Source organism: Amphiura filiformis, chromosome 20 (genome assembly GCF_039555335.1).
Source record: "Amphiura filiformis chromosome 20, Afil_fr2py, whole genome shotgun sequence".
Lineage (NCBI taxonomy): Eukaryota > Metazoa > Echinodermata > Ophiuroidea > Amphilepidida > Amphiuridae > Amphiura > Amphiura filiformis.
The window spans coordinates 55592680-55619926 of record NC_092647.1 but is presented as its reverse complement, the minus strand read 5'-3'; the positions used below and the strand labels follow the sequence as shown (position 1 = coordinate 55619926).

The window sequence follows — 27247 nt, the reverse complement described above, 5'->3', positions numbered from 1 at the left end:
TTTGTTGAAGTGTTATTAATCCTAATGCCCTCGCTGCTTTTTGGCAAGAGGGAAGGAAAGAAGGAAGGAAGAAAGTAAGAAGATTGCGGTGCCAGACACGTGTACTGGCCTACCTTGCCACGGGGGTGTCTTTCCGCGACCATGACTGTTCGCATGATGACGCAATCACATCACATGGGATACCTGACGTGCCTATGTTTTGTGAAGTGTGTTTTATTTGTTGTTTAGTACGGTTAGGGTTAAGAGTGTCTTACCAGATTTGACATACTAGCGATCACCCGTCTTGCGCGGTCAGAGTCTTTCGCGGTTTGTAAATTTTTTATATTTTGTGAACATGTAAATGTTTTATTTAATGTGATTAATGGTATGAGAGGAGATTATATATATCATTTAGAAATATAATTTGTAGTATCCTTTCCATATAAATCAATGGCTTGAAATTGCAATTACATCGTGATCGAAGCAAGTCTTCTTGCCACCATATCATATCCACCGTGAGAAGTCTTGCCCCTGTTTGATGTTGGCCGTCCTGATATTTAAGATTTTTATGCATTTACAGTACTTTTTAGCCCATTTTGGACAAATTTGGTGTACGTTTTGGCCATTTTGTACCATTTTCGTCCACGTTTGTCCCCCACCTTGAAATGTACCTTGCTGCCCCCTGCAAAAGTCCTGGCTACATCACTGAGCGGATTAACACAATGTTATTCAATTCCCTCTTGGCCCCCTGTGGTATGCTGGCTGACAGATATTTAAGATTTGTATGCACATACTTGTTGTACTTTTTATTTGTTAGCACATTTTGGATATTGTTGTACTTTTTACTTTTTAGCCCATTTGTGACAATTTGCCCCCCCGCATGAAGTTTGCCTTGTCCCCCCCCCTCTCTCTCTGAAAAAGTCCTGGCTACACCACTGTGCAGATGAAACAATTTTATTCATATTTCCTTACACTCTGTTTCATATTATTAAGTTATGCTGATAACATAGCATTACCACAAAAAGCAGAGTATGCCTATTCATGGTAAATAAAATTCAGTGGTTTGAGAGGCAAATAGGCAATTGCACCATATTACCCCCCACCGAGTATCAAATGGTGCGTCCCTTATAGGTATGAGATGTTCATGATGGCAATCTTGACCTACAAAAAGGACATTATGAGATGTTGACAATCTTCCAAAAAGGACATTTCATCCTTTTGAGTAAATGTTGACTTTATTGATGTGACTAATTAGGTGTTCATAATACAGTCCCTGGTATTATATAATACTGTGTGATTGTATAATAGGTAATTCAATCACCATCCAGACTACAGGCATAGTATCTTCACACCAATGCCAAAACAGAAGGGCAATTTCAGGCTATGTCAACATTAGTGTATTGTGTTGGCGTTAAAATTTTTAGCATGCAGTTCTGCCACTGCCTTTGCCCTGCCTTTGAAACTAATTAACATAATTTGACACCCTTAACGTAAACAAAAACAAAATTGGACGTTTTATTGGGGTGCGGACAACTTTACTTACGTTAACGCAAAAAATCCGTTTTCGAAATAATGTAAAACGAGAAGTTTTTAGCCTTACCAATTCGCCAAACTCAGTAATTTATTATAGATTCCCATTTTTACAGCTTATGATCTGGAGAATATGAATTTGGACATAAGGCCCCCCCCCCAAAAAAAGGTTCCTCTCAAAGCTCACGAGTGGTTTGAAAACAAATGCAAAATGCGATTTTTTTTTTTTTTTTTTTTAAATTCCCGACTTCAGAAAAAAAAATCTGATTTTCGTTGAATTTTTCTAGAAAAAAAAAAAAAAAAAAAAAATTATTTTGAAATTTTTCAAATCTTGCAATTTTACAAATGCGCACGCAAGCTTTGAGACAAACCTTTTATTTTTTTGGCTTAACTCAGAAATTAAATTTTGCAACTGTCCTCTAATTGTGAGAGCAGGTGTCAAATATTATTTCTTAATTTTTGTTGTAAAAACCAAAATGTGATTTTACTCACAATATGATATGTAATTAGATCACATGTACATGTATATATACCGTATGTTCACAACAAGAGATATTTCAATACTAAAATATCAACAACTCAAGTTTCATGATTACCATATCATGATCATGTACTCATTTTTATTGACACAAAAACACAATGACATTACTTATCACTAGACTAACAACTGAAACTTACATTAAGAACATGGGTTTCTCTGTTCTGTAGAGATTGGTATTCACACAGTTTAGTTTCTAGTTAGACTAAAAACTTATTGTATCTTTCCCAAACCTTTTGTGAAATTGTTAAGACCATGTATATGCTCAGTGATCTTATTATACTGTGCTTGACCATTTTTGTTCTATTCTTTCTTAATTTATTGAAAAAGGAACTGATTTTTTTTAAATGATCATTTTGCAGTCAGTAAATTCTCAGTGGCATCGAGGAAGTGAGCCTCCAATTAGCAATATTATTATTAACTCCGAAACAAAATAGGGATGGTTAAGTGGTTATTTTTGCACAGGCTTTTTTCATGAATTTTTAAATTGATATGCAGTCCCAAATATAACAACACACAAAACTATATTTTTGTATAAAGTTACATTATACTTGACATAAATTCTGTGAAATAAACAACTCACACAATTCCCAAAAATCATGAAAATAATTATACACAAAAATAACCACTTTTTAAGTATTATACTTCAGAATTTTGGGGACTTTTTTTCCAATACGAAGCAATGTTATTGTGCACTATTCATCACACCCACACAGTCTTGCCCAGGGGCTTACCATATTGATAGCTAGCCAGCCCATGGCATGAGCATAGGCATACTATTCAAGCAATGAATTGACATACACTTGTCGTAGTTCACAAATTGTATTCATTGTATACAGGAATCCTAGCTCTAGGTTTGTGGTGAACAAAATCTTGAATTCACACTGAATTTGCAGAAACTGATTCAGACAGCATTACATAACTAAATCAAAAGCACAATATATAATTTTACAGCTTATAAGCTTTAAAGTTTTACATCCATTCTTTTGCCAAATTTTTTATCTGTAATATCAAGACTACAAAATACTGATTTCTTACAACTGAACTTTTTGCATTGCTAGATAGATCGAAGAATGCCATTCCTCCAACAAAATATGGTTTGCTTGCACAATTAACAATGCAGGTTTCTGTAAGGGTTTCAACTTAATTACTTGGTGAGATAATAGGTTTAATTCTTCACAGAAAAAGCATGTTTAACAAAATCACTATAAATGGCACTAACTTTGTGGTCTTTTTGAAGCATGGTTTAACAATGTTGCCCTGGTTTGCAAGAGCCAATCAAATGGCAACATATTACAGTGGGTATTTCAGAATAATTACTTAAGGGACAAATTCATAATTATACAGGCTATATCAAATAATTGGTACCCATCCATTTCCAGTGATTGTGGAAATGACCGCCACATCATAATATAACGTAGGATCCTCATAATTTGTTGATTAGTGTCATAAACAGGCATAACAATAAACTATGATTATTTCAAGAGGATCCAATGCTGCATTTGGAACAAAGCAGGTTTATCAATAACCATCAATACTGATGGGTACTAATCATTTTGATACAGCTTGTAACAGGGGTGCTTTAAAAATCAAAAATTGATAACTATTATTACTGAACATGTTCATCAGGACTGTTATCTAAAATTATATTAAGATTTCATAGTTCTTGTGCAATAAAACAGTACTCACTGTGGACATTTCAAAGTCTTCGAAACGTCCACAGTGAGTACTGTTTTATTGGACTATAACTATGAAATCTTGTTATAATATAATGATAACTATTATATTGGTAATAATACTGACACATTCAGTAAGAAAGCATGAAAGATGGTTTTATTATTCTAAAGTTGGACTGCCAATGCTTCCATGATAGCAGTTTGCCTGTATTTTTTTTTCAATTCAAGCAATAGCTTACTTTTCACACCATTCACTTTTTTCAGTTAAAGTCATAATGTATGATCTTATAATGTGAAATTGGTTAATTTTTCTAACCTGATTTTTTGGTATATTTGTATCATGTATACAAATGTCCCAACTTACAAATAAATGTAATCAGCCAAATTTGTAGTCCCCATAGAACTCCACGTTAAATGGCCAAAACAGACAGTGGGGTTTCTTTCACTTTACCTTGTTATTCCGGCTTAAAATGGACAAAATTTTTATTGACAGTTGGTACTAATATTAGTTCAGCATTTTTCATTATGAAGAACAATATTAAAATTTGATGTAAATCATACATGGCTTTAAACTTCAAGGAGAAGCATGTCTAAAACATGTACAATGTACCTTATAAATAGGCATTGACAAACACTCTTGACATAAATATGTGCTCTTATTGAAAATCCCGACACAGAACAAACACAAGACAAGGCCAGGAATTTGCCTACTCAGCACCACCCCACGGAAAATGCAGGGGATTCCTTTCACCTGCAAGAGTGTAAACAATAGAGTGGTTATATTCACCCAGGGTTTCCTGTGCTGTGAAGACGAAGAATTATCATGAAACGAAGGAGTGGGTGGGTATTCCTGGCACCTTCTTGTGTATGGGTGTTTCAATAAGACCCCTTTTAAAGGACCATTTTCCACCCTGATGTGGCAGTGACGTCAATGCATCCACAAAGCTGTTTCGCATGTGCATCTATGCGTCATCTTAGAGTGTGTACGTATATGTGCACATGCGTGTGTACTGTACGCCAGCGCTTTGAGTGAACTCTAGTGATTTGAAGCTGCGCCCAATGAAATGCGCAATGATGTCACTGCCACATAACGGTGAAAAATTGTATAACTGTTTATTCTTTGTATCGCCCAGACCTCTACGTGGATTTCTCTTCTGGTTTCTGCTCTGTATCTTTCTGATCTAACACCTTACCATCTCCACCACTTGCTTTCTCTTCATCTTTACTTCCTCCCTCTGATTGTTCAACTTTTGAATCATTAGAAGATGAACCATCACCTGTTTTTGCATCTTCAACTTTGCCTGTTTCCGCACTCACTTTTGAGGAGTCTTCACTACCACCTTTCTCTTGAGGTCCATCCTTAGTTGGTGAAGTCTGTTTCTGTGGTGTTGCTGCAACCTGTTCTCCTGGTGTAGTTGATTTGACAGGTGCATCAGTTTCTTGTGTTTCCATTGGGGTTTCTTGGTCTGATTTGGTCTCTGCTGGGGCCTCTGAAGTGGAGCTACCAACTGCTGCTGGTTGTTCTGAGGTAAAAGAGTGAAAAGGAAATTATTTTTATACAATTTGGGAAAACAGCGACAAGCTTTACAGGGCGCTTCGTGATCCACAGCCTCATCCCAAAAAAGTTGAGGTTTTATACCACCAGAAACCTAGGACTACATAATATTTGTGTGCGTAACATTTCTTGCAGATTTGGTCGTTCGCACTGCCTGTTGTCAGAAATTACTACACAGTGGCCTGTAGGGCACCGCAATACATTAAATTATGCATTATTCAATGTCCATTTGGGAAATAAGCTTTTTTTATCGGATATCTTTGAACCATACCATAACTACAACATTCTAAATTCAACTCTTCATAGACTGCATTCTTTGCTATAACTGTGCATGTTATTGGGTTGTGCTTTTAATGTTAGTATGACTGAGAAACAAAGTATTCCAACTGTGACCAACACAAGAACACATACTGGCATCTGATTTTACCATACCTTTCTGGCATACATCACCATTGATCATAATTTTTTGTGAAATGGACTTTTACAATAATCATTCTTCTTTTTTTCTTTTTAATAAACATGGCAACATGACCCTTACCACTAGCGGATACTGCATCAGCAACGGCAGGCTGATCCCCCTTTTGTTCTCCTCCCTCTGTATCTTTGCTTGTGGTTTCCTGGCTTGTATTGGTTTGATCAACTTCCATGGCCTCTTCTTTCTTCTGTTCTCCCTCCTTCAGTTGAGTTGGGTTCCCAGTAGCTGTTATAGCACTGTTCTGTCCATCCTGTATACATATGGGTAAGCATTTATTAATGCCATGCTTAATGTTTCTGGGAGAGAGAATAACATGTTAGTGCTATTCACAAGGTTTTTTTTCCTTTTTAATGCTATTCACAAGGGTTTTGTTCAATTTCCATGGTCATTACACAAGCCGGAACAATCCATCTTTCACCTTGTGATAATATTTCAACCATCACTTATAGATGGCTAATATTTGTATACTATCATGTTATGATTGTAGGGTCTTTATGTCCCCCTTTTGTTAATCTTGAATTCCTAAATTAGTGTGAAAGTTTCTGCAATCTTATTAGTTCTTAGCCATGTGATATGACACGATATATCTATTTGAACCAATCAGAGGTGCATAGCAATAACAGGACTGATCGATTCTAAGCCATAGGTTATTCCTTGTAAAATGATTTAATTGGATTACAACTTGGTATACTTATGATATTTTTTATTTTAATTGAAGTTAAGTGTTTAAGAATGAAAATAAAGGTATTGTTTTTAGCCACTGTTGTGCATCTATCGTCTCATATAGACGAATCCAACAAGTCAAGTGATGGTCAGAATTCAGTTGGCCATTACTGGGTTCCCGGCTCACCAAACTGGTATTGTGACTGCCCAATTGGGTGGATTAAAGCCACTTAAAAATCAATGTTATATAATTGTGTTGTAAACTTTCATCATTCTTTTGTCTACATGTAACACGGGTGTTGGAATGCAGTTTAAAATTCATGCCAAGGATGTACCATTTCACATAACTGGTGGGATAGACTCAGCGGGGACCCAGCTATGGCTGCCATTGAGGTGTAGGAATGTGTGAAATTGGATTCGTCTATAACACGGGCAATGTCATTATTTTTGGCGTAAAACAATGATGTCCCCCATGTTTTATGAGACGATAGATGAACGACTGAACTATGATGACAATGTGTGATGAAATACCTACCTTGCTCTCTGTTTTCTGACCCTGTTCTTGAGATACTTGCTGCGCTTGCTGCTGCTGTGGACCTAATATCTGCTGACTACCAACAGGTTGCTGTCCACTATTTGCCTGTGTCACATTCATAGCTGTTTGCCCACTCGTAACAACTTGACCATTCACAACTGGTTGACCTTGAATGGGTTGCTGACCATTCAAGACTGGTTGACCAGTTGCTTGTGGCATCTGACCATTCACTGCTGGAGAGGCGCTAGTGGGCTGGGGTTTTGGAGGACCTTGCACCAAGGGCATGGTAGACATTTGTGGCATCAATTCAGGGAATACTAACTCATCCCATTTGATATCTACTTTTTGCTCACATAACTGGAATAAAAACAAATGAAATTTTAAGTTAAAAGAATGATACAAAAAGTCAGTGATAGATGGAAGTGTACTTGGCATAGATTTATAGGGCTAAATAGTTATTACTACAATGAAAGACAGAGATAAAAAGACTAGTTCGCGTCAGACATCAGGGCAAAGGCACAACGTTGCGCAGTACAGCATTTTCTGTCTAGTTTTCAGAATTTCAGACGTGAACTAGTCTTTTTTATTGCTGTCTTTCATTATATATAGCAGGATATTTTCACAAAGTTTTATTTTTGCGCTTTTTGCTTTTAATTTCAAGAACGTGAATTTAAAAACCCATAAAAATATTTTTACCCAAAGGCTTTAATGTGCAACTCATTGTAATCGCGAATAGAATCGCAAAAATTCCTAAAAATTAATACCGCGAAAATATCACGCTTGACAGTACTAACCGTTATAAAGACTCATTTGTGATGTGATCAAGCAAAAATCGGTCGGAACTCTGAAATATTGATTTTGAGATATAGCCAAACAAAGGAAATCATTTCTTTTGGTTGCCTGTTGTTTTGGAAACACTTGACAAAGAACTTTAAATAGCTGTTTAATCAACAGACCTGATGTACCTCTTCAGTCAACTTAGATATTCTATTCTACATTCAGTGCTTGAAATAAGATAGGCTCTCAGGCCAAAATGCCACGGAAAATCACTGCTGGCCTTTCAATACACTACCCTGTGAGCCCACAGGGCCACCAAATCAGTAGACAGACTCACTGCTGACTTCAATGCCAATCCATGGCATTACACCTGTTGTTGATGTGGGCATTGATGAGTGCCTGTAGATTTCAAAAACAAGGGCCCAAATAGCCCTTGAAGATTTTGGCTTATTTCAAGCATTGTTTACATTTACTAATTAATTAATTGATTTATTCATAGTTGCAAGCATAATCTCTTTACCTTCTTCATTTCTTGATGAAAGTTGTCACTACTATCATAGAATTTCCTCTTTTTGGCTTCATGTTTCTCCTCGATTGACTGCAATTCTGCTTCCAACTTTTTCTGGAAAACAAACAAAACAAATTATTATAATTAGAAATAATGGACAGAAAATTTGTTTCTGAATATTGTTGAGTAGACTACAGTTTTCGTCAGAGAAGAACCCCATTGTTTACATTTTGAGAGTGTGCATAGCGTAAACACAGAAGGGTCATTCCATAGGAAATCAAGGAGGCGCCCCACCTGACCACCTCAGATTTGCTTTATATTTTAGTCATATGTTGTACCTGTAAAAATATTAAAAACCTGCAAATTTGAGGTCTGTAGCTCTTACAGATTTTCTGTGGCAGCCATTTAAAGTTGGAGTAGGGGGTCTAAATTTGGACCCAAAAGTTGCCCTTTAAAAAAATTTCATCTTTGGGAGTCTGTGCCTTCTTTATAAAATGAGAGAGAGGTCTGAAACTTTGTATACACACTAACTGCATCGACTTTGGGCCCCCTGAAAATGGTGAATTTGCATTAATTTTCATCTTCGCGAGGGTGCTGTTGGAAATGTAAATAAATGGTCACCTCAATGTTTTGGATATGCATTGTATATGTCCTATATATCGCATCAGTAACAACAAAAACAATTAATCTGACAAAAAATGTGAATTTAGGGGGGCTAAACTTGCCAGTATACAAAACATTACATTTTTTTTTGCATATTTAATGACCCCGTGACACAACGCGCAATTACAGACATTTTTTTTTTTTTTACTTGTTGACAAATTGAGCATGCAATTAGTGTGTATACAAGGTTTCAGACCTCTCTCTATTTTTATTAGGAAGGTACATGCTCCCAAAGATGAAATTTATTCAAAGGGCAACTTTTGGGTCCAAATTTAGATTCCCCTACTCCAACTTTAAATAGCTACCATAGAAAATCTGTATATATTCAAAATGAAATGGAAATAAAAGTAAATAGGGCCAATAACTACTCATCTAATCATTTATTTGTAATATTGTGGCCAATTTGACTTTCAAGCCTTCCGAATTCGGCACATTTGCACTACATGCAATCATAAGAAAATGGTCAACTTTGGGCTTGTCATTTTATATGAAGTCAACCTATACAATTACTGGGACTTAGCAAAGTTGTAATTTAAGACTAGTAGTTATATAAAAGTGATGTTTTATAAATTTTGAAGGTGGACCACATCGACTTTGGGCCCCTGAAAATGTTGAATTTCCAATAAATTTCATCTTCGTGAGGGCGCTGTTCGAAATGTAAATGAGTTGTGACCTCAATTTTTTGGATATGCATTGTATTTATCCTATATATAGCATCAGTGATAACAAAAAATAATTAATCTGACCAAAAATGTGACTTTAGGGGGCTAAACTTGCCAGTTTACAAAACATTTTTCTTGCATATTTAATGACCCCGTGACACAACGCATAATTACAGACATTTTTTATTTTTATTTTTGACAAATTGGGCATGCAGTTAGTGTGTATACAAAGTTTCAGACCTCTCTCTCATTTTATAAAGAAGGCACAGACTCCCAAAGATGAAATTTATTTAAAGGGCAACTTTTGGGTCCAAATTTAGACCCCCCTACTCCAATTTTAAATGGCTGCCACAGAAAATCCGTAAGAGCTACAGACCTCAAATTTGCAGGTTTTTAATATTTTTACAGGTACAACATATGACTAAAATATAAAGCAAATCTGAGGGGGTCAGGTGGGGCGTCTCCTTGATTTCATATGGAATGACCCAGAAGTGGGGTTCTGATTGGCTGAATCAATCATCTAACAATCATAGCAACAGACCGATAATCTGATTGGCCAATTCTGCATCAAATCGTTGGTCGGCGCAGATTGGCGCCATTGAAGTGAACACAAAGCTCTGTGTATGTTGCTCATTATCACGGTGCTAACGTCAATCTGAGCAAGAGATTGCCGTTCTTTTCTGAAACCCAGTGTAGCAAACAACATTCTGTGAAAGGCAACAATCGTCCATGATTGGCTAAACAAGTATGTGACCTGCTCCCACAAAATGAGCGTAAAGTCACAAGTTTGGAGTTTCGAGATGTTCCAACTGTTGAGTTGATGTTCTTTGTTTGAAGTATGTCCTTCATGAATGGGGATAGAATTGAATACCGAGTACACCCCATTCACAAAGGACATACCAATGACTATACAGGTGTCTTCAAACAAAGAACAGCAACTTTAAAAATTGAAAGGTCTCAAAACTACCAACTTGCAACTTTACGCTCATTTTGTGGGAACAGGCCACATATGTGTTTTTTTCATTGCAATGTTTGTTTGCTATTGTTTGTCGGGGTGTCTGTGTGTCTGTCGGGGTGGGTGGGTGTCTGTACATGTTTATTTGTACTAGATATATTTCATCATACCTGATGAAGCATGAGTGACTGTACTTGTCTCTTCAGCACCTGCATTCTTTGTTCAGTCACAACTGTACGAGGATCTGGGACAACTATTTCACTGAAGATTTCATTAATGAGACGGTGATTACGATTGTAACGTGCAGCCGATATATGCTTCACAGAAAAACCATCATCAGGATCTGGTGATAAAAAAGATAGAAGGGAAAAACTCATCAACACATACTTCAACACACCAAGGATGAAAACAAGCACCAACATAATTTCCTAAAACTGCTTTCGCATTTCCTGAAAATGTGTATTTCCCCATACTTTGTAAAGTGAAGATCCAAGCAAAATTTCCTGAAATCAGGAAACTTCCTGAAGATTTACATCCCTAGACACACACATCAACAAATTTCTGCTAACACAGAAAGTCCCAAATTCCCCTATAGGGAAAAAAATTGAAAAATTATGAAGGTTATTAGTTGTTGTTTTACACACCTGATCCAACTTACAATGTCACATATTGTTGCGATTATGTATGAAAATGTCGTTTTAAAAATGCACTTATGCCCATTCAACTCTCACAAAGCATGCAGAATATTCCGAACATCAGATTACATTCTGCATGCTTTATGCACCAAAGTGCGGCTTTCAAAACAGCATCTTTTCTTATGTAATAAGCCAGTGATCAAATGCAACGATATGTGACACTGTATATTGTACAATGTGTGTAAAACAAAAAAGGCTACTAATAACTTTCGTAAAAGACTTGGACATTTATTGTAAAAAGTATTAAGTGGAACTTAAAAATTTGTGAGCCCTTTAGTTCTGAAAGCTTTAATTCATTACCGGCTGCTTTTTAATAGCTATGGAATATTAAATTGTGACACAATTTAAAACCACTCATGATCAAATTAATGTGACATATGAGTTTAGCAGTTCATGAATAAAAAAGCTTGGAAATGAAAACTTAACCTCAATATTGGTAACAAATTTGCAAATAAACCAGTAAGCAAATAAACCAGTAAACAAATAAACATCTATAGTTACCATCTTCTTCGTCTGCTGGCTGGATGCTCATCCTAGGCTCTGCTGGAGTCTTAGCTAATGGCGGCTCTAATTGTGAATCTTGTTCTATCTGCTGCTGGGCTGTGGAAGAGATTAATTACAAGTTACATTAATTAATAATGTTAGACATATCACCACCACAAGTCATAGGTCATTTATGATACAGCTTCCCTTTGATTTTATCACACGAAAACCCTAATGAAATCACCTGTGAAATCACCTGTAACAATTTGTCATCTGGAATATTTATATATTCCTGGTCACCCTTCTCCTCTGGTTGACACAAGTGACTTCATGTGTGGTCATTTCGTCAGTGGATGAATTTCATAAATAATTAAACATTGTATTTTCATTTGAGACAGTGCCAGTTACCTGTATATCTACTACCCTGCCAAGTTACATCAGTATAAAATTTGTGTTTATTCTGAACAAACAAATTTTTAACCAAATCCCCCACCTAATGGTTACCGAATAATTCATCACCGCTTCACAAAATGCAAGATATCCTATTACATGTATTCCAAACTCAAAATAAATAAATGTAGATATTTATATAGCGCTTTATGCCGTAAACAGCCTCAAAGCGCTTTACATTTATTCCGCCGTCATTAGAATATGTCGGAACCACGTTTGCAGCCTACAAGTGGCACAGGGTCCATCAGTACAACAACTGTGACTATCCCTAACAGCTTCCCATTGCAGCTGGGTGCAAACTCAGTGTCCTTGTTTAAAGTTTGTCTCATTAGTGCTCACATAACTTGGTAACCAGAAGTTCAACTTTCGTGGGGTTTGAAGCAAAACCATAGATAACTGGTCGGGGTATAATTTACAGGACAGGCTAGTGTAGCCAACACTCAGGCTTATTAACCTGATCGGAACCCACTGTAACAAGGACAAGGTCTTTTTGAAGGGCTACAATAACTGATGTAAAAGCAATTTCATATTGAATGTTTTTTGACATTACACATTTGCCTTGGCTGACCGTATCACATACATAGATCATACCTTTGCCTTTTGCCACCACCCATGCCTGGTATGCTGGAGAGTTGTGATACATCTTCATTGCATTGGTATATTCAGCCTAAGAAAGAAAGAAAAACAATACAGTAAATACATTTTTGTACCGTTTATATTGAAAGCTTGCACAAATTATTGCACAAAGTGTGGTGTTGCCACTTTCCTCTAAATGGATCATTAGAGATTTGCCGACCCAAAAACCCTAATATCAATCAAAATTGAGCTTTTCGCCTTTTTGTAACAAGCATAGATGTGCTAATGAAGTGGTTAACATATGCCTGCCAGCAGTCTACACTGTCGATAGCAATTTACAAGTTTGTTCAAGTACCAGCAACCCACCAATGCTGAAGAGGTGATGTTTGGATGAGCCAAGAAAATTTCATGTGAGTGATATTCTTCTTGCTAGTGTGAATTTACACTAAAATATGTATCCTTACACAACACAGCTTCTCAATACTTCAATACTATTCCATCCATCTTGTTGGAGGACTTCATCAGTTATCCATTTTGCCACAGATATTTGTTTGCGGTTACGATTAGTGCTTGTCTAGTCTTTAAAGATGTATCCTGTATGTGACTTAGCACATAAGTGCCTCTCTCTCTGTTCTCTTTACTGACTTTTCTCAAGAAATGATGTTGCTTACCTTTTCTACTTCATACTCCTCAGTAAACAGTCCTTTCTCTGCATCAGGTAATTCCCTCCACATCTGCCCAATAATCTTGCCAATCTCCCATAGTTTCAGATCTGGGTTATCTATCTTGACTTTCTCCCAGACACTACGGCTGTACCTCATGTATGGCATCAATGGTTTGTCTGGGGGTTTGGGTGGCTTAGGTATACGAGCATCCTGCTAACACAGAAATATACAAAAACATGAAACACACACATACACAGTGTCTTGACTAAAATGAAATCTACACACCCCTGTGTGGGAGAACATGTCTTCAATAAGGAGTGTGTGGATTTCTACTGAATAGCCCAATTACCTTACAAATATCAGCACACCTTCTTGTGGTTTTGTGAATTCAAATATGTGTTAGCATGACATTCTTTTTGGAATTTGATTTTCTCAGGCCTGTGAGTGGGCTTTTAAAAAAAATTGGAAAATTTACCTACCAGTGGGGTTATTACAAACTACTGTACAAATTCAATGTTATTCCATGCATATTTCACCGGCAATAAATTGAAGATTATAAGCTTGCATTTCGTTGCCTAAATGTGAGCGTTGCTTGACAAAATTACATTTTATGGTAGCCATGATGTATCTTCTCTTAATACCATGATTTTTATGAAATCAAATGTGAAACTTCCGATGAATGGTTAAGAAAGAAAATCGCTTACGGACAATCACATATTTTCCCCCAGGGACCACTGCGCCATTTTTAACATCATTCCGATGGGCGCAGTTCAAAACAAACATATTACACAATGAATATGGACGAGGAATCAAAGAATATCGTGATGATGTTATGACCTGCATTTCATGACCTTTCAAGCATCGTTAATCTCATTTCTCAGTCGTTTTATTGCGACACCTAATGCTATCAGAAGTACACAGACACTATTTTGATTTTTGATGTAACAATTGTTTTAAAAAAAGCGGAAATTGAAATTTGCCAGAAAAATGAAAAATCAGAATTCCGCTAAACATCGGAGATCTCACAGGCCTGTTTTCTTCTCAAATGAATGAACTGCTACAACAGTAGGCGCAAAATCCCTGTTCTAAATGATAGGTGGGCAGGTGACTGGCTAAGACACTGATGGTAGACCAACTCTCCACTCCAAGAAATTATTGCTGTATCTTATATTTATTTGCTGGCATCAGTGATTGGACGAGCGATTGAGGGAAGTTTATGAGCATCCCAAATCCTTATACATGGCGTGTCATACCTTAACATATTACACACACAGACAAGAAAATATACAGACCCCCCACCAATATGCAAAGTCCCTATGCTTTGTATGCTGTGAATTCATGAGGTGATTGATTGTGTGTATCAAATCAGCACACGTTGCGTGCCTTTGCGTTTACACAGTAGATCATTGGGTGTCTAGTAGCATTAAGTGGATAAGAGGACAAGTGCTTAGTACGAACACTTTACATTGTCAACATACCATAGAATTCCATCTACAAGCAAAATGCCTCTAAAATGAGGGTATTTTGTTGAAACAAACAACAGGCAGACACCCTCTACAAAAACATTACGATAGATCGGTCATACAATAATACATGTTTGTACAGACACCTGTATCAGTAATAAAGTTGTTCAAACTCCAAATAATGATTTTTGTAGAGGGTGCTTGACTTTCATCTCTTTCATAAAAATAACAACCCACATTTAAAGGAATATATGCCTGTAGATTGAATTCTATGGTACATGTATGCTGTTACAGAAGGACTTCACAATTTACCGATTTTCCTGGACTTCCTGAGATCTTGGTATTGCCTGTTGGATATGTGCCTACCAGTCCTGAAGACTGTGACCCTGTAAAAAACAACAAACAAATCATAACAATTCAGGGTTATAAATATTGTGCCAGTCATAGTTAGTTTATTTCTTTTCATGCAGTGGTGTGCTCGATACTATTAGTTAAAATAGGCAAGGTTTGGGGTGATAAGGAGTATATCTAGTCGAGTCCGTAGACTCCTAGACGAGATGTAATCCGTATCACCCCCTAAAACAAAACCTAATAATGATTTTATCATACCATACAAATAATCTCACATAAACGAGGAAAAAAAAATTCACGGGAGTAATTCTTGGTTGGAACACTTTTACTCAAACCTGTCTACACAATTATAATCCTCGCTATAAAGTAAGATCTAATCCTCCAATAAAGCTTGTGAGTTCAACCAGCATGGTCATCTTGCGCACCAACTCAACTCTGCTGAGACCACTGAAATCAACTTTTCACTGCAAATTTTGTTCAGAAAAGCTACCATGTTTGATCTCTCTATTTATATTGGAGTGGCAATCAATGTGTTTCAATGTGGGCACACCGGCTTTATAGCCTGTTATTGAAACACCATGATTGTTTAATATGAAACAATCATTGCTTGCACTTGCAACATTTTCCGGCTTAAGATTTATGATGATTTGCCTTCAGATACACATTTACTTGCATTTCATCATTTTAATAAGCTCCCCCTCCCCCAAAAAGTGATGTAACTTTAAAGGCGACCGGAGTCAAATACGGTACATACATACATTTGTAAATGGTGTTTTTTATATCAGATGATTTTTCAAGCACAGTACAGTAAAGGAGGAGGGAGGGTGCTAATTATATTGTAGGTCAAATATGGTAATGTAAATATTTTTTGTGTGTGTTTTACATCCAAACAAACATCATTACATTGATATAACCCAAAACTGCAATATATGTTGACATCTTGAGTATATGATGAGCAGGTTCTGTTCATGACATTCCTGAAGATAATCTTATAAACCCATGGATCTTTGTAATTCATCATACATACAACCAATTTTTTACTTCCTATTGACATTCTAGGACATGCAGTGAGTGGACCATATATTTGGTCGTGCAATATTTACAGGACATTGAACTATTTCCGAAAATCAAGAAAATCTTTTTTTTTAATTGCATGTAGAGCCTAGAGTGTGGTTTACTTATTAGCAGGGACAGGCGATTTGCGCTGAACTTTTTTTCCGCGCAATTCGCATAATTGGGTTTTTTTCATATGATTTGCAGTGAAAAAAGTTCCGCATAATTCTGCGCAATTTGCTATTTTTTTCCGCGCAAATCGCCTGTCCCTGCTTATTAGTACATGCTAGGGCAGGGCTTAAAAAATGTTAATTTTCCAGGAAGCAGGCTAAATTTCCCACAATTTATAGCATGTTTTTATATACAAAAAGACACAATTTCCTCCAAATACCAGAATTTCCCTCCGAACACCAACATTTCCTGGGAAGGAGCTTCCCAATTCCCCACTTTTTCGAGCCATGTGCTAGGGCTAGCCGACTAGGCCTATGCTCATAATTATTTCTCTTTCACACTATTTCAATTATACTTCCTTTTGACCTCCTGAATTGTTCAATACCGGTACCAATTTATTGTTTCTCTCAGAATATAACAAAAAAGTACCGTATGCATAAAGTATGGTACGGTACTTCACTGATTTCACAGGGTTTGAAAAATAGTACAGTTTATATCATTTTAAAATTTTAACTTAAAAAACTATGACCAAGTTTCATCATTTCAGGTCTTGCACTATTTGTTAAATTACGCCCCAATAAAAAATGCAAAACACAACTAGTAAATCCAGTGTTATACTTACTGCAGTTATATGGGTTTTACAATACTTCAGCTGTACTCTACTGATTGCACTCTTTACTCACAAGATAACACTTTTTAAGTTGACAAACTTACGTGGTGGTGGTGTTCCTGTTCCTCCATACTGACCAGAACGCCTATTCTGTGACATCTTGGGTGATAATTAATCAGCAGATGAAGATAAGGCCCCTGTAGATTAAAAAATGATGATAAATTGAATACTAGTATTAATGAGGGGAAATTAAAACAAAAAACATAACACAAACAGGACTGAAAAGCTCAGTCTGCAAATTATAGTCATAAATCAACCAATATGGCTGACTATCCGCATCAATTCAATAAAATTTATCTCTAAATATAATTAATCTTTTCTGTGAGCACTCCCCCTTCCCTTGTCTTTTGGTTATGTTATGTGATGTTGATTTATTTTGTTAATTTCATTTGATTTTCGGGAAAGGCTAACTTTCAGATCTTTTTGGTCTTCCAGCCTTTTCCTCCATATACCGTAAACGTTCGCCTAATGGCGCACCTGGGCTCCTTTGCCTTGGGATAAATTTTATGTACAAATAGAGAGCTTCCTTTTCTGAAATCCAAACAAGAATTAAGGGTATGTGGCCTTATTTGCTGGTGGGAATTTTATGGGAGGGCACTTTTAGTTTGTGTCTAAAATTGCAGTTATGTCAAGGGAGCTCATAGCGCCATTAGGCGAACGTTTACGGTATGTGCTGTGTTTGTATATATTTTTTATGTGAATGGGAATAGTTCGTTTGTGCATGCCCTATCATGTATAGGGTATTGAAGGGAATTATACTTAAAATAATTTAGTGGTGAAAAATAAATGGTTGTGAGCAAGTTGAGGATGACAATATTGACCTCCTCCGCGAATAGGAAAGTAACAGCGTTAGTAAGGTACGGTACTAGCTATAGTAGGAATTCCAATGAATGCAGCTTTCAACAGCTGTACTTAAGGGGGTACTACACCCCTGCCCAATTTTGTGCCTATTTTTGCATTTTTCTCAAAAATGATAGCGCATTGGTGACAAGTAAGATATGTATATTATAGGGGCAAAGATTAAAACTACTGCACTGGAAATTTTATTTCAGCACAGACAACAGTTGTGGAGTTACAGTAAAAAATGAGGGAAAACCAATATTTGATCAATATATCAATAACAACTTGCCTTGAGTTGCTGAATTTTCAGTGCAGTAGTTGTAGACCTTGCCCCTATAATATGCATATCTTACTTGTCACCAATGCGCTATAATTTTTGAGAAAAATGCAAAAATAGGCACAAAATTGGCCAGGGGTGTAGTACCCCCTCAATCCAACCACGATCATGTATCGTGTATTTCAAACTACAACGCGAACGCATATGACCTTGGATAATAAATGCTAACCAATCATGAGTGCTGTTGGCTGGGTTGGATTCCATGATTCACTTAACAGTGTTACTCACGCACAGTCGCACACGCTGGCGAACATCATGCATTGCTCGAGAAGTCTAGCCAAGAACACGGCCTGAATTTTTTTTTTTTTTTCCCGGCAAGCTAGTTACACTTTCCCACGAAAAAAATGGCCGTCAATGCCCATAAAACTCTTGAAAAAAGGTTTGTGTCAAAAGCATGATGTGTCAATCAAGTGAAATTATTGCTTAGCTACCCACCCATCCTTACGGTAACTTCGGTAAAGGTAAGACTCACCCACCCATCAATCATAAATGCGCATGTTAATATGAAAACTACATGTACGATGTCATGCCAACATATTGGATGGATGGATTGAACAACAACAACAACAAACGCCAAACAACAATACAAAATACAAGTTTGAGATTGAGAATATTAAAACTTACGAGAACTAAGTTTATAATATTTGTAAAATGAGTTAAAAGAAAGAAAGAACAATAGACGACAATCGGAACTCTGCATTCATTTGGGCGCAGTGCCGATGATGCCGCGTGATTTGTTTATCAACAATTCAACATGAGCATGCATTCACGTGTCAAAACATGTGACTGCACATGTTTTAAATGCTGCGTTGGGGTTTCCTATCTAAATAGCAGGGCGAATATTTATGTTTTTGGGACATCCCTATGACGTAGTCGGGGATTCCCTATGCAATTTTATAGTCAAAACATGTGTGAGGTAAGGTCAGACAGGGTCTAATTCTGCATAAAACCGGCAACGTTATTTCTATAGATCTGCTGCGCATTCAAATTGCATTGTATTGCATCGTAATTTCATTTGTGTCTATGCTAATTATGTTTACACAACATCATAATAGGTGATCAAAAGCGATCGGAATGTTACAAAAGTACAGATCGCATTCAGCTTACTTCATATGAGATGATCTTTGGAAAAATACGGCATAATTTGTCTTGGTGTTTGCGGAATGCCATGCAGTAAAATATTAATACGTTGCGACAATTCATGATTGACAACTAACAATCGGCGTGTCCTTCGGATCCTCCACTGTCAATTTCTTATCCACTCACTAATCCTCACAAAAGCTTTGTGTTGATTACGTAATGTGTGGAGGCAAATTGCAATAAGTACAATGAAATAATGAGTAGGGCGGGCTCCGAGGCGGGTTTCTTCTTCATCTTACGTAACAGTATTGTTCTCCAAAAAACCCAGAAGCTTGTCGTTTGGAGCTCTAGCTGAAATACAGCAAGATAATGTAAGATAGTAAATGTAAACCTGTATTTTAGCTAGAGTATCTCGAGCTAGGTGAGGTACTAGCAGCACCGCTTGTTAGTTTGTTTACGGAAAGTTTGACTGCATTGCAGTAATTACGCATGCATCATGCATGTACAGATGTCGTACAGTACTTTCTGTGTGAGCTACCGCTATTGTGTTGTCTAGCACACGTTGTTGTACATGTACTTGCTTGTTTTCACATAGGGTTTTTGAGATGGGAGATGGTGGACGCGTGCGGGGATAACCTTGTGAGTGATGGGATGGATTCGGGGAGCGACTGTCGGGCATAACTGGGCGTCCAGTGCTACACTACAGTGGTGAAAAAAGGGTATATTTAAAGAAATATTTGGACAACTTTTCCTCGATTTTTTTTTCTCTTTTTTTATTTTTTTATTTTTTAAATATTTTTCCCCATAGCTCTTGTTTCCCTTGAGATGTACGGATTTCCCGGCAAGGAGCTTCCCATATTGCCCACTTTTTCCGGCTGTGGCCAAGAATTTGCTCACCGATAGCTTCACATTCTAGGCTAGAGACCATTGCAATCCAAATCTAGTCGGATTCGCTGAAGCATGACACAGTGTGAAGCAATGGAAGTTCAGAAGTAAACACAGCCGATCACAACAGGCTATTACATCTAAAATGTTGCTAAAATATACACTTCAGCAAAATTTTAGACTGTCCAAAATAGGCAAATCTTGCTCAAAAGATACAGTTGACTCATCCAAATTTCAACATTAACAGAATAAATAACCACGGTGCAAAACATTGCACCACTGTCCGATCGAAAAACGATATAATGCACTCTAGCATCGAATGCTGAAACTATCGTGTGCAAATTGAAGCTAGAGTTCTCGAGTAAATCGCAGTGTACACAAAGATAAGAAGAGAAAATTCCTAAATCAAGGTCTTAATGAACACAAAAATAATATCAAAAAGACTTGGAAACATTTGAAACATGTCATTCCTTCAAAAAGTAAAGGTACAAACATTTCTTTTATTAAGACTGAAAAAGGTTCGCTTACAGAGCCAAAAGAAAAGGCTAATGAACTAAATAATTTCTTTTCTAAAATTGGTCAACTTGCAGATAATATTAGTGATAATGATTTTTGTAACTATAACCATGAAAACAGCCAAAATTTTGAAGGACCTTCTTTTGATTTTATTCCTGTTACTTATGACTATGTTTTTAATCAACTTTCTAAATTATCTGATAACAAAGCAACTGGTTTAGACAATATTCCTTCAAAGCTGCTCAAATTGGCAGCACCTATCATTACACCAATTATAACTCATTTAATCAATCACTCCTTCACAACAAGTAAATTTCCAACATGCTGGAAAAGAGCTAAAGTCATTCCTGTTTTTAAGGCTGGTGACCCTAGTGATCCCAGTAACTATAGGCCCATTTCCATACTTGTTGTAATTTCAAAAATAGCTGAAAGGGCAGTGTTTGACCAACTGTACAACTATTTAAATACTAATGGATTAATTAATATCAACCAGTCTAGGTTCAGACCATCTCATTCAACCTGTTCTGCTCTTGTTAACATAACTGAAGACTGGTATGATGAAATTGACAAAGGTAATATGGTAGGACTTTGTATGTTAGATTTAAAAAAAGCATTTGATACAGTAAATCATGAAATTTTTCTTAAAAAACTGAAAATATATGGCTTAAGTAATTATTGTATTAAATGGTTTGAAAGCTATCTTACTGGTCGCACCCAATGTACTTCTGTAAATGGTGTACTCTCTGATCAATGTGAAATAGTATGTGGCATGCCACAAGGATCAATTGATGGCCCTCTTGCCTTTCTAATTTATATCAATGATCTTCCTAATTATGTAACACATTGTAAAGTAAGTATGTATGCCGATGATACTGTAATATATTATTCTTCTAATGAAATTAATGATATTTTTAGCAGTATAAATAATGATCTTAACACCATCAACAAATGGCTTCAAAGTAATAAACTTAGTCTAAACACTGACAAAACAGAATTCATGTTAATAGGCTCAAGACAAAGGTTACATTCAGTAAAAGAAGATATTAATAATGCAGATGAGGAGAGGAGAGCGTGGCCTAGCGGTTAAGGCATAGGACTGTGAACCCAAGGGTCAAGGGTTCGAATCCCAGGTCCGGCTCTTTGTGTCCTTGAGCAAGACACTTCACTCTACTTGCTTAGTGCTTCGGAGGGCACTTTAAGCTGTCGGTCCCGTGTACATGCATATTTTCTCACATTAATGTAAAGTGTGCACGTTAAAGAACGTCACAGGCTATTCGAAAAGAGCAGGGGATCATCCCGGTCATGTTGACTGTACTTCAAAATACACTCATCTACTCTAGGTTCCAGAGTAAAAAATAAGTACAGCTTGTCTGTACGCAGTGCGATAATACTCATACATATGAGGGAGGCACTTATAAGGAAGAAGAAGAAGATGTCCATGTTCATATAAATGGTGTTAATATTAAGAGGGTGCAAGAGAGCAAACACCTTGGTGTTATTATTGATGATACTTTGTCTTGGAACCAACAAATTGATACTGTGCGTAAAAAAGCTCTCAAAGGAATGTTCATGCTAAAAAAATGTAGATCTAATTTCCTCATTGAAGATATTTTGAAGATGGTTTATAATTCAATTGTTCTGCCTCATCTAGAATATTGTAACATTGTTTGGGGAAATTGTAGTATTTCTGTAGCAAAACGCCTACAAATTATCCAAAACAGGGCTGCACGTATAATTTGTAATGCTAAATGGGACACATCTAGTAATATAGTTCTTGATCAACTTGGTTGGAAACCAGTTTCAAATAGGCAGCAGTACAATTGTTCTGTTTTAACATATAAGATTTTGAATAACTTGTCACCTCCGTACTTAACTCACATATTTTCAATCCCAGAGAATCATTACAACTTTCGCCAGAGTAAATTTAATGTTAAGATCCCTCAACCGAGGACAGATTATAAGAAACGTAGTTTATCATATAGAGGTGGAATCATCTGGAACAATTTAGATGAAACTATTCAAAAATCCATGACCTTACATATTTTCAAAAATAATGCTAAAAGTGTATATTTTTAACTGTTGTTTAAATCTATCAATTTTATGATGATGTAAATTTTATTTGTACTTTGTTTATTAATATTTTGTATGTTATGTTATGTCCACGGCCCCAAGGAAGAACAACTTTGTTGATTTGGGCCTCCGTGGTGAAATAAAGCTTCCTATCCTATCCTATCCTAAAAAAAGTCATGCTTAAAAGTTGCGTTCATTCAATTGGAATTCCTATTATACTAGAATCTAGATCTAGATAATCATTCAATGATTCATCATTCATATTCATGAGACTACAGTAAAAGAGTAAAATTAGTATTTCTTGGCCAAACTGGAACACTATAATAAACGCTAGTGGCTCTGCGATAACATGATAAACACACACGAATTTAATGCGGTACAGGATCAGAAGAATGCATACGCATGCTTAGTACCAGGTACGCTACATGGACGCAACACGCATGTTCCAGTTTGGCCAAGAAATACTTAATTTTACTGCATTGTAGTAGTTTTTACTAATTACTAATTATACTATACGGCCCAATAAGTTCCCCCTAATACTAATTGTGTTTAAAATGGTCTCTTTGTGACTGAACGCAACCAATGACGTGTGACGCTTTAATTAAATTTGGTCCATATGTGTAAAACAAATACGGCTACCGGCCCATACACATTTGCATTTTGTCAAATATTTTTTGATTTATTATAAAAAGTATTTAGGGGGGAACTAATAAGTTATGGACCCTATACTAGTACTTTAGTCATGTTATTAGACTAGTACTATAGAAAAATTACTTAATTTGTGTACATCGTGGAACATACTCTTTGCGTGGGCCTACATACATCGAATGTATGGAGCCGGTATATAAACCATCTCCATACAAACAAGGTAATATAAAAGTTCTCCAGAGAGTCAGTACAAAATGTGTAAACGTAAATACAGTCAGATTGTCATCACTTTTTTCTACATCTTACCGCATTCCTTCCCACACAAATGTTGATTTAAGAGGATCACACGAGTGTTGGAAAGCCACCTGCACTATGGATGTAAAAAAGACGATGAAAATCTCACCATCTCTCGACAATCACCTACGTGAATTGTTTATTTTAAGGCTCTAAGTGAGTCCCGGGAATTCGAGTCCCGCCCGATAATCCTATTACCCGGGCAGGAAATTCCCTGCCCGGGTACCCGAAATTTAAAAAAAAAAAAAAAAAAATTTAAATTTTTTTTTTTTTCAAAGTTTTTTCGGTTTTGTAGTGTCTCTGGACCTTGACCTAATGCTAGGATCAACTCATGAAAAAAAAATAATATCAAAATGCATTGAATTTGAATGCATTTTGATATCATTAATAGAGTATGACATTAAAACTATGTATCAATTTTCAGATTAAAAACACAAAACAATGTGCAAAATTCAATTTTTTTTTTTAGGTCAATCATGATCCTAGCATTTAAATCTAGGTCCAGAGACACTACTAAACCGAAAATCGAGTACCGGTACCCGCTTTCGAAAAAAAGTTCGGTACCGGGGCGAATTTCCGAAAATGAGAGCCTTAGTTTATTTATGTCAGCATGTTGACTTCCCATCATGCATCATATTGACCTTGGGCTATTCATAACCGTGGCGCTCGTGACTATTTGTCACGAACTACAATATCATTACACTTCAGTAAATCGTTCTCAGCGCTATGTCTCATTTATAATCAGTTGCAATACTTTAAACACGACAGGTTGTTTCTATATGAAATAATATAATTTTGTCTACAATACATGTTTATTTTTATTCCTTTTAGTGAATGCACTTATATGATGTAGATCTAGTTCTCTTAGTCGTATTGATATTATGGGTTCTTAGCGGTTAGCCTCTTTCGCGTCGTTTAATTCGTTTATATTGGCTACCCGGACTTGGCTAGCGGGATTTCTGAACTGTTAATAACGACTGCGACTCAAGAATAAAACTTCACAGGTCATCAGGCAGGTCATTGTAGTCCGGCATAAAATCATGTGCGAATAATGTAAACATGGCTTCTTGAGCTAGTTAATCTGTGTTTGTCGGAAATTCTTTTAATTTTTTCTCCCGTTTACTTAACGCATACTTACTACCAAATGATTAAGACTGCTCCCTAATATGTTGTGACAACATTAAAGCAAAACGAATGAGTGTAAGTATTGTCTGAGGTTAGATATTAGTGAGGTAAGCATATCAAAACAACCAATTCAAAACTCGTATTCATGTATTTTTTATGTACATGCGTGTGTGAGTAAGGATTGTGAAAAGCCGTAACTCACACATACGATGGGTGTAGCGTGGGCCGTGGCTGTGCATAGTAAGCTGTTGTACACAGATAACCTCGCAATATGGACATGTAGAGTAGGCTCAGTAGCGCGCATTGTACAGTACACTCGTGTATTACTATTAGCATGATTAGACGCGGAGTAACAAGCGTAGTTGAATGTTCCACGATGTACACAAATTTAATAATTTTTCTATAGTACTAGTCTACTACTTACTTTAGGGCTCTGAAATACCCTACATGTACCACGTTTTCACACAGAAAGAAGGCAGGATTCCCCGCGCTAAGCGCCCGCCTCAGGAAAGCTCGGTCATAAAACCGATGGATTATGCATCAGTGATACACCCTGCCCAGGATTTTAACAAAAGAAGGCTAGCACAGGAAAGCTGCAGGATGGCGCACACCTTCCTGTGTAAGGGAATTTCAATATGAGCCCGGCTAGTCTAGTCACGATTATCGCACTTTCAGTTTCCCACAGCGTTTGAGCGGGAATTGGAATGCGTGCTTTTTCGATGTCTAGTGAGCAAATTTTTTCAATATTTTGAGAAAATGATGTCAAATTTTCTATTCTATATTGTTTGGTAATAATGTCTTTTGCCAATAGTATGTTTAAAATTGTAATTTTGTGTTTTTGATCGCAAAGATCGGATATTTTCGTTCGATTCAATTCTGAACCCTTAAGCTAGGGTGCCGATTTGCAGAACTTTGACGATAATTTTGCCTTTTGGACACTAAAATGCATTCGATCCTTAATTTTGTTTCAACCGAGTCTTAAATTAGCAAGCACAATAAGGTTGGTACCACTTTTATATACATTGATAAAATTTTAAAGATTTTTTTTCTAGTTTCTAACCGGCGTAAATCGTTAAGTGTGTATTTCCCATTGACATCCAAAATGGGAAATACGAGTCTGATGGACATAGGAACGGCGTCCATGAGACTCAGCGAGTCTAGGCTAGTCTAGTCACGATTATCGCACTTTCAGTTTCCCACGCGTTTGACCGGGAATTGGATTGCCTACTTTTTCGATGTCTAGTGAGCAAATTTTTTCAATATTTTGAGAAAATGATGTCAAATTTTCTATTCTGTATTGTTTGGTAATAATGTCTTTTGCCAATAGTATGTTTAAAGTTGTAATTTTGTGTTTTGATCGCAAAGATCGGATATTTTCGTTCGATTCAATTCTGAACCCTTCGCAAGGGTGCCGATTTCGACAGAACTTTGACGATAATTTTGCCTTTTGGACACTAAAATGCTTTCGATCCTTAATTTTGTTTCAACCGAGTCTTAAATTAGCAAGCACAATACGGTTGGTACCACTTTTATATACATTGATGAAATTTTAAAGATTTTTTTTTCAAGGTTCTAACCGGCGCAAATTGTTAAGTGTGTATTTCCCATTGACATCCAAAATGGCGTAAGCCAGTCCTCAATATACATAGGTACGGCGTATATAGGACTGGCAAGCGAGTCTAGGCTAGTCCTGGAGGCTCATGTCTGATGATGTTATTAAAGTATTATTCAGATTTCCTTTTACAAATTAAGTGTACTGCTAGCCGTCCAGCGCGTATTATTTTGCACATGGTCCATGCACACGCTTGACGTAGCACACGCTTGACGTAGCGCACGTATGTATGCGATGGTTAATTTTTAAAAGGAAATCTGAATAAATACTTTAGTACAATGTAATGTAGTACTACATGTATACTCATTAGACTAGTAGTAGTACTAATATATCAGATCTAGTTCCAGTAACTGTAACTCGAACTCAGTAATCTTTATTTAACATTATTTAACATTATGACATTATCTGATTACTGATGTCATTATGACTATGTTTATGATCAGACATAACTCTGAAGTGACTTGTCACTTGCTGGTATGGGACATGGCAGACTAATTTCAGATCGGACACGGAAAAGATAATATTTTCGACCGTTCCGTCGAGCAAAACCTAACCAAATATGGTTGTTTATAACTTACGCTAACGTTTTCTTACCAAGTTGGGCTCTAAATGTCATCAGAATCGTCGAAATCAGGGTACTAATCTTCACACAACACACAAAGACAACCCAAAAGTAAGCTTATATCAAGGTCAGAGGTCAAATTTAGCAGGCCAAATTTTAACACGCTAGGCGCTCTCAAAAACTCA

The 27247-nt window shown here is 36.6% G+C and overlaps 1 protein-coding gene across 3 annotated transcripts; it reads right to left on the bottom strand.

Moving 5' to 3' along the window:
• Nucleotides 1-2088: 2088 nt before the first annotated feature.
• Nucleotides 2089-27225, bottom strand: LOC140142050 (uncharacterized). 3 transcript variants are annotated; one of them, XM_072163975.1, is made up of 11 exons: nt 27095-27225; nt 17138-17230; nt 15161-15234; nt 13392-13598; nt 12736-12811; nt 11713-11811; nt 10687-10859; nt 8249-8350; nt 6952-7308; nt 5817-6003; nt 2089-5246 (listed from the first exon to the last, which is right to left on the bottom strand). In XM_072163975.1, exons 2-11 carry the CDS (start codon nt 17190-17192, stop codon nt 4861-4863), a joined length of 1716 nt encoding a protein of 571 aa, XP_072020076.1. In that variant the 5' UTR covers nt 17193-17230; nt 27095-27225; the 3' UTR covers nt 2089-4860. The 3 variants fall into 3 exon arrangements, with proteins under 3 accessions (XP_072020076.1, XP_072020078.1, XP_072020077.1); XM_072163977.1 differs by having other exon boundaries at nt 13392-13595; XM_072163976.1 differs by having other exon boundaries at nt 27079-27201.
• Nucleotides 27226-27247: the final 22 nt, after the last annotated feature.

Coding starts and splice junctions, on each gene's coding strand:
- LOC140142050 (XM_072163975.1), bottom strand. CDS start 17,192: ATGTCACAGAATAGGCGTTCTGGTCAGTATGGAGGAACAGGAACACCA. Junction 13,599..15,160: donor CAGGAAGTCCAGGAAAATCG/GTAAATTGTGAA, acceptor TTTCTGTGTTAG/CAGGATGCTCGTATACCTAA. Junction 10,860..11,712: donor GCCAGCAGACGAAGAAGATG/GTAACTATAGAT, acceptor TTTTATCACCAG/ATCCTGATGATGGTTTTTCT.